Source organism: Rhinolophus sinicus, linkage group LG05 (assembly GCF_036562045.2).
Source record: "Rhinolophus sinicus isolate RSC01 linkage group LG05, ASM3656204v1, whole genome shotgun sequence".
Classification (NCBI taxonomy): Eukaryota; Metazoa; Chordata; class Mammalia; order Chiroptera; family Rhinolophidae; genus Rhinolophus; species Rhinolophus sinicus.
This window is the reverse complement of record NC_133755.1, coordinates 121,546,281-121,564,024: the sequence shown is the minus strand read 5'-3', so window position 1 is coordinate 121,564,024 and position 17,744 is coordinate 121,546,281. Positions and strand designations below refer to the sequence as shown.

General features: G+C 34.1%; 1 protein-coding gene across 6 annotated transcripts in view; it reads right to left on the bottom strand.

Moving 5' to 3' along the window:
• Positions 1-1,261: 1,261 nt before the first annotated feature.
• Positions 1,262-17,744, bottom strand: part of CFAP206 (cilia and flagella associated protein 206) — a 30,014-nt gene continuing 13,531 nt past the window's right edge. For 4 of the 6 annotated variants that reach the window (XM_074333278.1, XM_074333276.1, XM_074333275.1 and 1 more), the window contains 7 exons: positions 15,446-15,565; positions 14,060-14,258; positions 12,317-12,457; positions 9,287-9,480; positions 6,276-6,317; positions 4,580-4,720; positions 1,262-1,701 (listed from right to left, as the gene is read on the bottom strand). In XM_074333278.1, the coding sequence (XP_074189379.1) occupies positions 1,471-1,701; positions 4,580-4,720; positions 6,276-6,317; positions 9,287-9,480; positions 12,317-12,457; positions 14,060-14,258; positions 15,446-15,565 (1,068 nt within the window). In that variant the 3' untranslated portion in view covers positions 1,262-1,470. The remainder of the gene's footprint in view (positions 1,702-4,579; positions 4,721-6,275; positions 6,318-9,286; positions 9,481-12,316; positions 12,458-14,059; positions 14,259-15,445; positions 15,566-17,744) is intronic. The other 2 variants (XM_019743232.2, XM_074333279.1) reach the window with 2 other exon arrangements.

Below are 17,744 nucleotides of genomic sequence, written 5' to 3'. Positions count from 1 at the left end.
TTCCAGTCAACTCCATCTTACTATTTTTGTCATCCCTTAGACTTAAATTTTCTAGTCTGAATGTGTTACCTTTTTTGATTATCCAGTTCCTCTTCCCAATTATCCCTGGTGTCCTAGGGAGGAAACCCTGAGGTCATACTTTGATTTTTTCCTCCCCTTTCCTGAGATGTTATATCACACTCATTAAATCTCATCCTTCACGTCATCATTATCACATGCCCTAGTTCTTGCAACAGCTTCCTAGCCATATCCCTAACTCCAGCACTGCTCTCCCACAATCAGTCTTCAAGAATCTGGGTGTTTTTCTAATGTCCTACTACAGGAAGACAACATATTTCTCTTCCTGGCTTTCAAAGTCCTCCAAAAGCTATGCCAACCCTACCTATCTAACTTTATTTCCCACCACTTCCCAAAAAATAATCTCCCTTTTCCTCTCTGTTTCCTCTCTCTTCCTTTCCAATAGCTATTTTGCTACTGAACTTCTTGTCAATTCCCACCTGCCTATTAAAATAATCACTTTTAGTCACAATAATCACAAATAGTCACTTTTAGTCACAATAATCACAAATAGTCAACGTTGCTCAAACAGTAGTTCGCAGTAATCAGAAGTGTCTGGACACTGATGGTAACCACTTTGAGCACCTCTTGTAATTGCAGAAGTCAAACGTGACTTGTATTCATCTTTTGTTATTGGTATATATTGAGTATTACCATTTTAATAGTTTTTTTTTCTTAAAATATGTATACATCTTTTTGGCAACCTCTGTACTGTAATAAAAGTTATGTGAATGTGCTCTCTCAAAATATCTTATTGTATTATATGTACAATGTAAATACACTGAACAAAGGGATGATGATTCACGTCCTGAGCAGGATGGAGCAAGATGGCATAAGATTTCATCATGCTACTCAGAATGGCATGCAATTCAAAATGTATGAATTGTTTATTTCTGGAATTTTCCATTCAATATTTTTGGACCACAGTTGACTGCGGGTCACTGAAAGGGTGAAAAGCAAAACCACGGCTAAGGGGGACTGCTGTATTATCAATTTAATCTATGTTAACATGTAATAATAGGTAATGAAGCTGAAACTATTGTCTAGGTATTACATTTTTAATATTTAACACTAAATATGGTTTTAGAAATAAACTATCCCAGTCATAATAATCTTACATTAATATCTAAGTGGCATCATAATTTCAGTCTTAATGCTGCCAAACTTTTTCTAACAAATAAAAGATGAATGGACAGAGTTTAACTTTTCAATTTTAATAGAATGAACAGTGTGTCACAGAAAACAAATTTTAGTTTCTTGTAGCAGTTTGACAGTGAATATGAGAATCCAAAAAAATTCACACAACCAATGAATGTGACAGCACCACAAAATTAGCTACATTTCATGGATGCTTTTAAACATTTGCCATTGTTCATAATTTGGAGATACCTACTTTGAAAATATGGCCTCTAACTAGGTTTCATCAACAGCTCTTGTTAAATTCACCCTGATGCCATAGGTGGTTTTAGCCTGGCCCCCTCGGAGACCAGCTATATAAATCTGGGGCCTGGGCACGCCGGTGCTGCCTTCCCTCATAGATTGCGTGCTAGTGTCCTTTAAAGGGTACACCTGCGAACAATTTTCTCTTCTCATGTGACTAAGATCAGTTTGTACCGAGTGAGTAATCTTCTTACGCAAATTGGCCTAAGTAGAAAGAGAATACACAGGAAAATTAACATTTCTCTAAAGAACAAATAATATAAAATATTACCAGGTACCAGTTCATATTACCTATTTTTTTCCAATCCACAAAGAAATTAGTTATGCAACATTGCATTTTTCTACAAAACATTAGAATATTAGAAAAATCTAGAGTGTAACAGAAAATAAATATCCTTTGCCAAGAAGTCGGAAAATAAATAATGAAAATGGATCCAAAGAAATAACATACAGTTTCAAATTTACAATGAGTTCAATTATTTGTTAATATAATCTAATTCCTTCATTACTATACTTTCAGATTCAGACAACTTGGAATTTTTCCACCATTCTTGGTTTATTTTTATAAAGACAAAAAATTAAGATTTCCATTGTCTTATTTAAATTGGCTTCACCCAAGACTTTTGATATAAAAAGCTCTGATGTTTTCAGAATATATTTTTCATTATTCTACATTTTGTTTGCTGCTTTTATGGATTACTAGTAAACATGAACTTAAACAGATTACTCAGGCTGAAAAGCAAGGAGGAGCTTATACAAAGAATAGGGGCTACTGAGGTTATGGTGACGTCCAGGGGGAAAAACTCAGAAGGCATCAGAGCATATGAATTAAGAACGAGAGACTTGGAATTAGGGGAATTAGATTACACAGCTTATTTTCTACATTACTATTAACGTTACTATTCCACTGTCTTCGTTAGCATAATTTTACTATTCCAAGAGGCTCTTGTGAAAGCAAATAACTTGACTGTTGATTACAGAACATCCTGAAAAATGCATCACTTTTTCAGTAGCAAGCATTAACACATAGATTAAGCCTTGGGAGTCTTTACATCCCTTGTCTCAAAAATTACCTTGCTATTCCCATCAATGCTGGACTGCTTTTTCATGATCTTTACCTAATCCAATTCAAGCTCCCAACATATCCCCCGACCTACCCCTGGCATTGAAAGACCTGCCTTCAACCAAACTTTAAATTCTCAATACATTCTGACCTTACTGTTCCTCCTCTGAGACACTGCTGAGGTGGTGATTTCCCTCACGGCTTTAAGCTAATATACTCAGCTTTGTCTACTGGTGATACTTGGGGAGCTGGCATTCAGCATCATGCAATTCTAGGGGATAAGTAGGTCTCAGATGGGAATCAGACTGAAGTGGAGGTTGAGAAATGAGAAGAGTCAGAATGGAATTCAGCCCCACTGAATACCCCATTCTCTTAACATTTCTAGTCCAGACCTGTGCTGTGACCTCTTACTCTCATCTCCTATCCAACCGTCACTCCCTTCTTCTCCGTCGCCTATTTCCATCTCAACACCAACTTAATATGCCACCTAAGTCAATTGAGTGGAATTTTTATTTCACTTCTCTTATAACACTTAGCAAGAGGTACTTAAATATTTTTAGTGTACCAATGCTACTTGATAGACTTAGCTGCTGAAGAAGTAGGTAGTGGAATATATGTGTTAGCCAGTATATGTCTGATGAGTTCAAGTGAGTTTAGCAGATAATAGAAAAGAGTGTAGGGAGATGGGAGCTTCAAGAACTGCAGGAGAAAAATTGATAGGAATGCTAATGGAACAGTGATCTGGAAGGTATACCAGGAAGCTGAACCGTCCTCATTCCAGGAAATCAAGGCACTTTGTGAAAAGCTGCCACCAGAGAGGGTGGCAAGGGAAATGATGTGGTGAGTGAAAAGCCTGTGAGAAACTGAATATACAAACAAAGGCTAAAGAGCTTATGTGACAATAGAACTCTGACCCACAGTCTCTGCAGCAGCTAGTCCAGGAAGCCAAACCACAACCTCTGTAGCTGTCGCAGTCATGCCCAGAACAGTCAGGACTTGGCCAGCTTCCTTCTCTAGATGCCCACCCACCCTCTAACTCAGGACCAACAGAGAGAGCCAAATACGCTCACCAAACCAATCACATAAGATGCCTGCCTCCAGTTTCCCATGTCAACTACCTCCAATCAGAGAATACCTGAAGCCCTCCCTGTTTTCATATACAGTTTTCCCACTCCTCTCCCTGCCCTAGAGTCTCTGCCAAAGGGAAGCGATGGTGGCTGACTCCCTTAACTATAGCAAACTCTGAATAAATAGCCTCTGTTCTCATTCGGGTAGTCTTCATTTATTTCCACACCTTATTTCAGTTAAAGAGATGGGTAAAATAACCAAGAAAAAGCTACAGTTACAAAAAGGGTTTGTTTCCTTAATACTATAAACAATTATTTAAAATGACAAGAGACTATAAATATGGTAGGTGGATGGAATTCCATTGAGGGAATAGGGATGAGTTTCAAAGACAAACTTTAAAGGTAGGCACCTACTGAGATTAAGATGACTGAGAATCAGAACTAGAGAGCCCGGTATCTGGAAAGGACATGTTGACTATAACAGGGGACAATATCTGTGATATACTTAACAGAGGTAAAATTCTGTTCCTCAGCAAAAGTCCCGAAAAGAGAAGGGTATACTTCAAATGCTTAGAGGAAGCTGGGAGTGCTTTAAATACTAGCACCTCATAGATTAGCACAATAAATTAAAACTATTATATAGATTGCTAGAGGGATGAGATATAGAGATAGAGATAGACAGAGATAAGAGATAGCCACTATCATTGTTCTAGTTACTGGCTGGTATAATTTGAGAGTTGTTTCATGCTACTGAATTTCAATATATGCTTAAAATTGGAAGACAATCTTACAATGTAAAGTTGGCAAATATAAAGTATGCTTATTTTTATGTTAGCAAAGAACTCTGTACAACTACTATTTTATAAAAATAATTTAACTTGTCAACTCTATGAGTAACAACATATTAAAATTTCCCAACCTATAAGTAATTTTAGAAAATATTGTTACAAACCAATTTTATAGCTTTTCTTCTTAATTCCCATTCATTCCACTCATATGATGTCACAATTGTTGGTGGCAATATGTGTGTATCCGTCTGTGTGCTACTTTCATTCTTTGTAATTGGTTTTATATGTTTGTCAACATCTTTCATCTAAAGAAATGGAGTTTTGTAATTATTTGTAAAAATAAATAAGCATTATTTACATATAACTATTTAGCTAAAACTGACGAAAGATTAGAAAAACAAGAATTTTTAAACATGGGATATACTTGTAATACCAGCAGAGAAAATAAGCTCATAATTAGTAAGCTAAATGCAATTTATTTTCCTGGGCATTGTGGCTTTGTGCCTGATTTTGTAAATTTAATGTAGGAGGTAGATTTTGGAAGGGGAAAACCTAACATCACTCATTACCTCTCCAGCTTTCACAATTGGTAGCATAAGTGAATACCTTGTTGGAAATGGATAGAAGTTTAGAATAGCTATTAAATATTGGGTGTAAATCACATGTGTTTAAAGTATCAGAACATCTTTAGAATACACCTTAAACTCAAACTAGGCATACTTAGCCAGATTATTATCCAAGAAGTTATTTTGTTTTTTTTTGTTTGTTTGTTTGTTTTACAGAGTATGTTGGTTTTCTGCTGGGATACCCAGAAGCTCACTATTCAAATATTAAGTATTCAGTAATTCCACACTAATCAAGATATGATTATGCTGGGTATGAAGTTGCTGGAGAGGATGACAGAGGTTTAAGGAGCTCTGTCATGGTAAAAAGAAGGGAAAAGGATTACACTTTTTTTCACAAGTCAAGCAACAGATATGAGTGCCTACAATTTAACATATAATTTTTACCTTCAAAATGATCTTATGATACAATTAGGTAGACAAAAAAATGCTGAAAAGATAATTAACAATATTATACAAGTAAATGACAAGTAAATAATAAGAAGTATTATAGCATTGAAATATGGAGAGAGAAAACCCACTTCAATGGGTACTGAAGGTTACTAAAGAACAGCTGAGGATTAAATAGACAGAAAGAAAGAAAGGGAAAATAAGACCAGTTATGTAGGGGGACAATTGTTCTTTAATGGAATACAATGCATTGTCTACATAGAGCACACCTTTCTGGTTTTCTGATTCTAGCCTTTCATTGTCTTTGAGCTATCTTACAACTCTGTAAATTATAAATAAATGATAGTGAGGCCAAAAATTTCTTGTCTATAGACATGCAAATTCATAATTCTTTCAAGGTTTTCTATAGAACTTGACAGTGTAATTATCAAATTTATATGAAAAATCGAGAATCAAGTATAGTCAAGATTCTTTAGAGAAAAAAGATTTTCTATAAAGCTATAAAAAGATATAGGCACAGAAAATTTTAAACAATTGAATAATTGAACAGAATAGAGAGCCTAAAAAATAAGCCTGTGTATATAAGACACAGTGGGGAAAGGAGAGCATATTGAACATTTAATCTGGGACAATTTGCTATTCAAATGGAAAGAAAATTAAAATTGGATCTTTACCTCCCACCAGACACAAAAATCAAATCCAAGTGATTAAAGACTCTAGTGTGAAAGACAAATTTATATCTTTAAAAATCAATTTAGAAGAATATTTTTTATGATCTAAGGATATATGAGGTTTTCTTACACAAGACATAAAAGCTCAAGACATGAAGAAAAAAGAAAGGGCCTACCCAGTGGCTCAGGCTGTTGGAGGGCAGTGCTCTTAACGCCGCCTAATGCCAAAGATAAATTACACAATAAAATGAAAAACTTTGTTTATCAAAAGACACCACAAAGAGAATGAAAAGATAAGCAACACACTGGGAGAACATATCTGCACAACATATATCTAATAAAGAATGAGTATCAAAAATATATTTTAAAAAGAACATCTCCTACAAATCACTAAGAAAACGACATAAAACCAACAGAAAATTGGACGAAAGACATAGTCATTTCACAGATATATTGTTTAGGAATATATACATGAATGGCCAAAATTAAAAAGACAAGGAATGAATAACACCAAATTCAGAAAGTAGTTACTGAGCAGAAGAGAAAAGAATGAGATTGGAAAGGCGTACATAGGTGGCTCTGAGAAATTTGTTATAAGTGATGGATACACAGGTGTTTGTTTTTCATTGTTTTTATACAGTGATGCATTTTACATACCCTTTGGTTTATATAAATACCAGGGGTGCCAAAAATATGTATACAAGTGGACACTTTGGTCAACGTTGCTCAAGCAGCAGTTTGCCATAATCAGAAGTGTCTGGACACAGATGGTAACCACTTTGAGCACCTCTTGTAATTGCAGAAGTCAAATGTGACTTGTATTCATCTTTCTTTTGTTATTGGTATATATGGAGTATTACAATTTTAATACAGTTTTCTTTTCTTAAAATGTGTATATTTTTTTTTGGCACCCTCTGTATTACACAATTAAAAGTTAAAATTATTTATTTAAAATGAGTGGGACATATTTCCCAAGTGTAGTGTTTTCTTTTTAGCCTTTTTGTTTTATTTTATCAGAATTGATATATAAGTGCTTTTTTCAAAAAAATGATCTCACTTATGTTTTAGAAGTAGGTAGAGTATAAAATATAAATAAAAACCATTGAGTTTTATTAAGGCATAATTAGTGAAACTACTGATGTTTAAAAAAAAAACTAAGCAAATGATACTTTTTATGGATGGTACAACCTAATCTAATAAACACATAAATTCCCCCACTAATTATTTTATTATTTTAATGTAATTTCAGTTAAAATCCAGGAAGATTTTCAAGGAAAGTTGACAAATTCATTAATAAATTTACATGGACATATGAAGATCCATGCATGTCTAAGACAATTCTGAAAAAATAAAAGGCAAAGGGAAGGGTTTGACCTATCAGATAATAAAATATATTATAGAGCAATAGTAATTAAAACAGTATGGTGTCAGCACAGAGATAGAAAAATAGGCCAGTGGAACAGAATCAAGAACCTAGAAACAAGCTCATTTGGTATGCAAATTGTTAGTACAATGGAAGTGGCATCATATTTAATGGGAAAACTATACATTATTAGTATACTTTAAATGATGTTAGGAAAGCTGGCTCACAGCATGAAGAAAAATAAAATTAGGATTCTTCATCTCTAAATGGATTACAGACCTAAATGTGAATAATAAATTAAAACAGAAGAAAACGTAAATGGATAACCTAAGACAATGAAGGATTTCTAAAACAAGACTTCAAAAAGAACACTGTTTAAAGAGAAAAATTAATAGCTATGACTACATTAAAATTAAAGGTGTGTCGTCAATGAAGGACTCAGCTGACAAAGCTAAAAGGTGGCAGACTGGGCAAAGACATTTGGAAAATTATAACTGATAAAGAATTAGTACTTAGAGTAGACAAGGAATTCCTGCCAAGCAATGAGTTAAAGACAGAAAGAACAGTATAGAAAAAGAAAAAACTGGCAAAAGTTATGAATAGTCGTATGGAATGGGAAATCTGAGTTATAGATGTAAGAATATATGCTGAACTTCGCTATCAGAAAAAGTACAATTAAACAATATGAGAAACCATTTTTAAATTCATCACATTGGCAAAAATTATAAACCCAGGTAACAGCAACTGCTACCAGGATTATGGGTAAGCAACAAGCCTCACAGACTGGAGTTAAATTGGTCCAAAATTTTGAGAGTAACCTCTCAGTTGAGCCAAAAATTATAGGCCTACCATTTGGCCGCATACAGGATACTAAATATACCACTCTCTCTCCACAACAGAAGGAACCTAGAGAACTCTGGAGAATTGCCTCATCCAAAAGGAGTGTCACATCAGTAGGCTGGTAGCACTTTGTCAGAACAAGAGCACCAACTGAACCGTCCAGGGTTCTCTGCCACAGCTGTCCCACTCCCCAACCACTTTGTTCTTACCAGTCACTGCTTGGGTCCCTGCTGACCTGGTAAGTGGTACCCAAACCCATCTGTTTCATAGTCAAATTTTGATAAAAATAACAACATTTTAAACTATGTATTTCAAGTTTTTTTTGTGTTTTTTTTTTTCATTTTAGTGAGCTTAAAAGAAAGGAACTGAATGTGTGTGTGTGGGGGGGGGGGTGGAGACAGAGTAATTAAAAGGTGAACAATAAAAATGAGAGACCAAGAGGAAGAAAATGAGCAGTAGAATGTGAGCGCCATGCAGGCAGGGGTCTATATCTGTTTTGTTCACTGCTAAATCCCCTATGCCAAGAACAGTGCCTGGCACACAGTAAGTAGCTATGGAATGAATTGATGAATAGGCATCCACATACAAAGAAACACACCTTCAGATGTATGTTGTGGCCTTTCAGACTTGTGATTTAAACATGTTAAATTATTTTACAACTTTATGTTATCACCTATGTTATCTGTGCTGAATTCCTTCTATTTTAGGTAGGAAAATACGGTAGTTGCAATTATTTCTCTAAATGTAGTCTTTCTCTTTCATGTTTTCCCAGTCGAATTCATCAGTTTGACTCCTTATCATTTCTACTATTCTTTGTGGATTTCCTTAGTTTCCATCTGCAGATGTGAATCCCTTTCAGATAATCTGGAAAAGTCCTCATCTGACCCTATCTCTGCATGGACTTGGGAACCATGTACAACAAAATATAACTTTTTAATTAAATATCCTTTTAAATGTCATAAATTCTTAAAACACCTTCCTTACCTGAGAATATGGAATGAGTGTTTCAAAATGTTGATGAAGTTCCAGTAGCTGAATTAATTCTGCATTTTTTTTGGCCTTTTCTCTAATTAAACCAATGTAAATTTCAGGGTTTTCTGCAAATGAATATGCAGCACTTCTGGTACTGAAAGTGTAATACTTTTCTTTATGTTTCAAAATTCCGATTGCTGGATTTCCTGAAAATTAAAAAAAGGAATTGAATGTGCTATAAATATTCAGTGATTTCTTTGTTTGTAATATACCCATAGAATCATTTCCTATACACTCCATTTTTAACTTATCATTTATGTTTTTATTTTGCTAAAATGTTACAATTAGCTATGTTAAATTATACATTTTGTTAAATTATATTTTATGTGAAATTCATATTAAATTAACTACTTTTATATATTTTATATATTTATATATTTAAAGCATGATTTCATATAAAAATATTTCACTAACCAGATATAAGATGTTTAAAAATCTCTTATGAGAAGTCACTTAGTCATCTGGCAAGTTTTTCAAATCTCCTTAAACTAAAGTAACTACTATATAAGCATTGTTTTAAAAAGAATTCTGTAAGAACTACAAAAATGGGACATCTCTTCCAAAATGTCAGTTTGCATGTCAAAAAGTATTTCCCACTGTGGAAAGATACTATATAAAATAATGAATTATTAAATATCTACATAGTTTATGGGAATTATATAGAAAACAGTCTTACTTATTTGTTCTTTCGTTTATTCAACAAATATGTATTGACCCTGTTCTTGGGGCTGAGGATACAGAAGAAAACAACGTCCCTGCTCTCACCAAATCAACACATATACCATAGGCAAGAGGGTGATCAGTGCTACAGAAAACTAAATAAATAAAGCAGGTTAAACGCATAGTAAAAGGAAGAAGGATGAAGTGAATATTGTAAATTGTGTGATCACGGAAGGCTGAATAAAATGAAGGGTAAGATATGTAGCTATCTAGGGGACAGAGCTTTCCAAGTAGAGGGAACAGGAAATGCAAAGGCTTGAGGTGAAAATGGGTTTGAAATGTTCAATAATAGCAAGAAGGCCAGTGGGGCTGGACTAGTGAGCAAGTAAAGAGGGGTAAGCAATAGTCTGTGAAGTCATCTGAAAAGAATCATGACTAGGAAGCCACAGTATGACCTTAGGATTTAAGCCATGTGGTCTGCAGTGCTGAATGGAAGGAGGGAAGTACTACATGATTCCTGTGAGGTGGTGCAGGTTGCTGCTGCCCAGAAACGAATGTAGTAAGTAAAAATAATGTAGGAAACAGAAATAGTCAGAACTGGCTTACTCAGAGAGGATTCTGAAACCCAAGGCCCACAAGCCCTTATTTTTTTCTATTTCTCCCTATTTCTTAGAATCAGAGTAGGTGGAAGATGGAACGGACCAAACAGACCTTCTAGTTGACCCTTCTCCTGTTCCTGACTTGAAAACTGAGGTCCACAGAAGGCATGAAATTTGCTGAAGGCTCACTAATGCTACAATTGGGACTAGAAACTGGGCTCTCCCAAATCCTAGCCCATAGCTTTTTCAGCCACATCACGCTACCTCTGTCATCACCACACATCCATGATTCTCTGTGTCTCTCAAGACTCCCTTCCATTCTTATTTGTGAAGAAAGGAGGGAGGGAGGGACTGACGGAGGGAAGGAGAAGAGAGAGGGAGGGAGAGAAGGAGGGAAGAAAGGAAGGGAAGTGGAAGAAAGAAACCATCTACATTCCATTGCTTTTTACTTCTTCATGGCTCTTGTTTGTTTTCTCCCCAGTATCAATGACCCTTACAGGGGCCTCAGAATACTATTTTCTCCATTCCTCATAGTAAACCTTTTGTTACTCCCATTATGAAAAATGCAATACCATAAAAAATGAGTCCATTTGTATGTTTATACACAATCCCAATAATGATTTGTAATGAAAAAAGTAATACTCAACAGTGAAATAACAACTAAAGAAATACACAAAAGAAAGAAGAAAAGCAAGAGGAGATTGATGGTGTAAGGTAAATAAGAAACAATCTTGTCAAACTGTTTTCATTCTAGCCCTAAGCCAACTTCTTTTTATTCCCAATTCAAACAGGACTTTTTGGATAACAACTTATTTTATCTCAATTTCTTTCTTTTTCTAAAATTTGTATTAAATTTATTAGGGCGACATTGGTTAGTAAAATTATGTGGTTTCAAGTATACAATTCTGTAATACATCATCTATATATTGCATTGTGTGCTCACTACCCAGAGTCAATTCTCTTTCTATCACCATGTATTTGACCCCCTTTACCCTCTTATACCATCCCTTTCCCCCTTACCCTCTGGTAACAACTAAACTGTTGTCTGTGTCTATTAAGGAAATGCCAATTTGGTTGGTTGGTTGTTGCTTTCACATATGAGTGAAATCACGTAGTTCTCAACTTTTTGTGTCTGACTTATTTTGCTTAGCATGATAATCTCAAGATCCATCCATGTTGTCACAAATTTCTGATTTACTATTTGTTTTGGAGAAGCTCTAGTAATATCAAGAGAAATTTTACTTCATAAGAAATTGGCATTTCCTTAATGTTATCTGCCTCATACAGAAATGCTGATCTATGTTAGTGGAATATAACCATAAAGTGACAAAGAATATTTTTAAATAAACATATCAAATTAGTGATGCTCTTTCAAGTAATTACTTTGAAAGATGATACATTTTAGTACTGTCATGTAACATTTCTAGACTCCTTCACTGGGCATGTGAATCAGCCCCCATTTATGATACCGTAAGATCCATATTTCATTATATACACATTCCATCACTGACCACTTGTATGATAATTTCCTGTTTATGTCAGTCTACCAGATTATACTGTGAGTACTTCAAAGACGAAAACTTTGGGTCACCTTTGTAGCTCCTTTTCTAGTTCACCGTCAGATCCCATACAGTTTTAAAAAGTAAATAAGTAAGTGACGATGACAGCGCTTCATTTACAGAAAGATTGGGGGAGGAGGAACATATTATTTCCAATGACATACCTGGAAGGAGAAGACCATCTGTTGTAGCAAACGTGTAAGCACAAAATCCCCGATACTGAATTAACAGTTTATCAAAATTTGCTGTTGTTTCTGGGAAAAGCCATTCTTGTTTTCTGAAATCCACCAGATGTACTCTGTCTTCTAAAATTAAAGAGGAGGACAAGAAAAACTTTATTCGATGAGAAGAATAAACAACCCAAGGAAATGAGAAGAGACTAGCTGCGATGTGACTAAAATAGACAGAGACAATTTCATTCAAGATAGTGTAGCTTTTTATACTAGGTGACAAAATGCTTTCAAGAGGACTATTGCTTCTTGAAACAGTTGAGAATGTTCTGGGCAGAAAGGGAAGGAATATCTCTTAGTAACTTAATTTTGATAACAAGGAGTACAATTTTTGTTCTCTATACTTTAAAAAATTCTTCCTGGTGTTGGTTTGCTTACCTACTTACATTTGATAAGCAAATTGACTAAATTGTTTAACATAAATAAACACATGCATGTATAAAACATTGATCTCCGAGTTTCTTAGCTTACACAATCCTACTACACTTTTGTGTGGCTCAGTATCCAAACAGCAGACACCACAAATGACCTTGTGGCTACAACTAAAAGTAAATGCATACATTGGAGAAAAGAAACCTTCCCTCTTTTTTCTTGATATGCTTGAAAGTCTTGAACAGTTATGACATGTGACAAGTGTAAATTAAGTTCTTTCAGAAGAACATTGGGTCTCCCAATTCACTGGGACAGTATCTTGATAAATAGTGTTCTAGTAAATACAAAGTTTTGCTGTATGGTGGGAAACATGTCTAAACCTAAGTTGCAAGTAAACTGTCTTACCAATATGGTTGAGTTTATTATTTACTGTACTGCTGAAGTGACTTTAACTTTTTAATTTGATTTAGTAATTTGCATAGATTTGCTGTTTTACTAAAGTGAACTCAATAGAAAAAGCTTTAACTTGAAGCATGCATTTGACTCGCTTGGATTTTGTTTTCAGATTCTATGTTCAGATTTCAGATACTACTGGATTAAGAATGGAATCTGCTGCTACATTTTTATTTTTCACTTTTAAAAAAATAGAATTAGAAAAGTAAATTTAGAGAGTAAATTATCTAATTTCCTTTTCTAAAAAAACTTTCCTTTTAGGCAACAACTTAGGCAACAACTCAAGTTCCAGGCTCTATTTTGGCATTTCTCATTAATTTTAAATTGTCTTTAAGATAGGAGAGATCAAAAAAGTAAAAAAAAGTTTATTGATAAAGACAGCCTTTCAAGAATCAACGCATCTCTTAAAGGGTCTAAAATAAGCTCAATTAATTTTACAAGGATAAAATTTATTGATTTATAAATTTCAGCCTGAATCTGAGGTTGAAACGGAGGTCCAAAGAAATTGAACTTTATTTATAACAAATGTAGCAAGGATTAATATCCATTCCTACTACAAGTCAATAATGAAAATCACTAAGACTACAATAGAAACATGTAAGCACAGAAAATCATTGTTAACCATAATATTAGAAATGGTAATTGCTGGATAGTAATATATTGCTGGACAGTAAGATATTCAGTTTATATTTTTTGTTTTCCACATTTTCAATAATGAACATTATCTTAGAATCAAGAAAGATATTTAATACTTTATCAAAAAGATGTAATATGAAATTTTTAAATCAAAAAATGACTTTATTCTAGAGGTAATTTTAAGAGGAAGAAGAAATAATGGATGATTTCTATTACCCATGTGTTCTTTCATTCTATACATATCAGTTTTCACAGTCACTTCATTAAGAAGATCTTGCATTACTTTCTCAGGAAACAGTAGTTCATGAGCGCCCAAAAATTGCTCAAGGTGAGCAGTTAAATTACTGAGGACACTAACCAAAACAGTTTCATCCTGAAAGCTAGTCCACAGACTGGAAAGAGCAATGAAGATGGGCTGAGGAAGAGAAAAAAAATGTTCACAATATAACTGTTTCATAAAATTATAAATCACTGTAATCTTGAAAAGAAATACTATTTGTAAAGAAATTATTTTCTAAGACACACAAAAGTCTCATGAAGTTAGACAATAGAAACTAGATAGAAATTTGACTCATAAATCAGGAGAAAATAAATTTGTATTTTATTGCAAAGCATTTTATTTTGGTATGATTGTTATAAAGCTAATTTACTCAAAAGAAAAAAATGCATTTTGATCAGCTGGCTCTATTTCCAAACAGCAGACACCACCAAAATTGACCTTGTGGCTCCAACTAGAAGTAAAGGCATACTTTGGAGAAAATAAAACTTCCCTCTTTTTCCTGACATGCCTGAAAGCAGAAGGATTTACGGGTGCTTCACTTCAAAAGGTCGGTATCTTCTTCAAAAGGGAGAATATCTTCTCTTTAAAAAAGAGCTAAATATGACTCATTATAGACTTATCTGTCTCAAACATGATTCAAGAGAACATGGAAAGTCTAACAAGATAGCCTGGGGCATGTCTTGTGAGCTGCAAGTTAAAGATTTAGGTCAGTGAGATAAAAAATAATCAGGCCCTACTTCAAGTGAAACAACTTAGTCTTTGGTTTCTTGGTTTTTCAAACCAAATACTAGGAACGATTATAGAAAATTATCAGAGCCTCAAAAGTTTCTATAAAATACAGTATATGCATCTTATACCTCCTTGGGGCTATCAGATTTGCCCATAAGATGGTGTAGATAATCAGAAAAGTCAGCATAAGTACAGGCCTATTAGTCATAGGGATTATTATCTGTCTTTTCAGGAAACTCACAAGTTATCTCACCTGTTTGCCAAAGGCAATTTCTAACAGCTACTGTGAACACATTTTCAGCACTGTACTATGGATTATTTTTGTTCCCACAGACAATAGTAATAATATGATGTGTGTGTGTGTGTGTGTATCTGCATTTCCTTTAGTAGCAAATGCCTACTAATGGACTACAAAATAACCATGAAAAACTTTATCAACTTGTATAAAAGTAATATTACATTTTTAGTAATTAAATATAATTATAACTACTTCTGACTCAATTTTATAGGACTCAAAAGTATATTCATGAATATACTTGGTCAAAGTTGATTACAGATATTTACAAAGGTCAAAGTTGATGACAAATACTTACAAAGACTTGTGATGTTGGCACAGCTGTCTTTGATTTTACAGTCATTTTTAGTTGTTCCAGTTGGGCTCCTAACTGCTTTATCATCATTTCCACTTCTTGAGCACAAGTAATTATATCTGACTGTGAAGACAACATAATTTGCATTAATATTTTTATAATTTCACCAGAAAAATCAGATGTGTTTTAATCCCTACCTGTTCCCCACATCTTTTGAAGGTAAGCTCATTGAGAGCAGGGGTTCTCTTCTCTGTGGTATCCCCAACACCAAGAATGGTGCTGGCATATGAACAGTGCTCCAGAAATAATTGTTGGATGAAGGAGTCTTTTGAAATACAATGGCTATACCTTTTCTCAAATGTACACAGTTATTCTTTGATATTCAGTGTAATTGCATTCCTGAGAAGTGGATTCTATGACACAGCTTTGCATAGCTGTTATTTTCCCATTCATCAATGATAAAATTAATGAGGTGTTCCTCTGATTTTTAAAAATTACATTCAAGATACCAAGATTTTTAAAAATTACATTCAAGAATGTAGAAAATCTTAAATATCGCAATATTGAAAGAAAAACAATATATTTCTGATACAGTTGTAATCTGAAAATAAGGTGTTAAATGCTGAATCTGAAATAATTGATAACATTTACTATGTGCTAAGCACCATATTAAATACGTATAAGAATAAAGAGGGGTAAGTACAAATAAGAAAACCAAGGTCTAGAAAAGTAAGTAAATTGCTCAAGGATGCACGCTAATCAGGGGTAGTATCATGGCTCCACGCCAGACCATCTGAGCCCAGAGCCCAGCTCATAGCCATTATACTGCACTGACTAAGAGGGGTCAGAAATGGTGCTGGTATGTATGGGTTATCAGTACAGTGTAAAAGGGTGACATTTACTCAAGAAAAAAAGTGCATTTGTATATTCAGATATCTGTAAGCCTAACTATACGCTTTACTAGACTATTTTTAAATAACAAAAATGATTACTTCATAAGAAATATCAAATATTATTATTGTATTTTAACTAAGGAAATTTTCTATTCACCAATGTAGCCTGCATCTTTTTTAAAAATTTTACCCATATTACTCTTTAAGCATCTTCCCTCCTCATTCTCCCGTATAGTATTAGTAGCCTATCTAATGGGTTTCTTGTCTACCCCACAGCGTATTTTACCCCCATGTTTGTTTTGTTTTAGGAATCAAATATGAAAATGCAGTCCTTAAAGTCTTTTTAGATTTGTGCAACAGCAACAAAAAACACAAACAAATCTGCATATGTTCTCCAAAGTAAAGTTACATTCAACACATAATATTTCTTAACACCTAGAAGTGAAAATACTTTAGACCTTCTCCACCAAGCTATGTTTGTAGGGTCCATTCACAGACCATTTAGTCCATTCACTAAATGCTGAATCTGAAATAATTGCTAACATTTATTCTTACTGTGTGCTATTCACCAAGTAGGTAGGCAGAACTTCTTGATTTTTCCTGATAATGTCCTAAAACAATCACTCTGTTACATTTTACCAAAAAGAACTTGTTCACAACCATATTGAGGTTATAGTTGTAAAATTATTCCCACAAATAACTGGAAAGATACTCTGTGCTTATGAATTGGAAGAATTAATATGTGAAAATGCCCATACTTCCCAAAGCAATCCACAGGTTCAAGGCCATCTCTCAAAATTCCAATGGCATTTTTCATAAATGTAGAACAAATAATCCCAAAATTTGTATGGAACCACAAAAGACCCCAAAAAAAGCAATCTTGAGAAAGAACACAGGTAGAGGCATCATGCTTCCTGATTTCAAACTATATTACAAGCTATAATAATCAAAATAGCAAGGTATTGGCATAAAAACAGACACATAGATCAATGGAACAAAATACAGAACCCAGTAATAAACCCACGTATATATGGTTGGTTAATTTACAACAAAGGAGGCAAGAATATATAATGGGGAAAGGGCAGTCTCTTCAACAAATGATGTTGGGAAAACTGAACAGCCATGTGCAAAAGAATGCAACTTAACTACTATGTGATGTCATATATAAAAATCAATTCAAAATTGATTAAATATTTGAACATACACTCGAAACCATAAAACTTTAAGAAAATGTAAGTAGTAAGCTCCTTGACATTGGTGTTAGCAATGATTTTTTTTTGGCTTTGACACCAAAAGCAAAGACAACAAAAGCAAAAATAAACAAGTGGGACTACATCAAACTAAAAAGCTTCTGCACAGCAAAGAAAATCAACAACAAAATGACAAGGCAACCTATCAAAGGGAGAAAA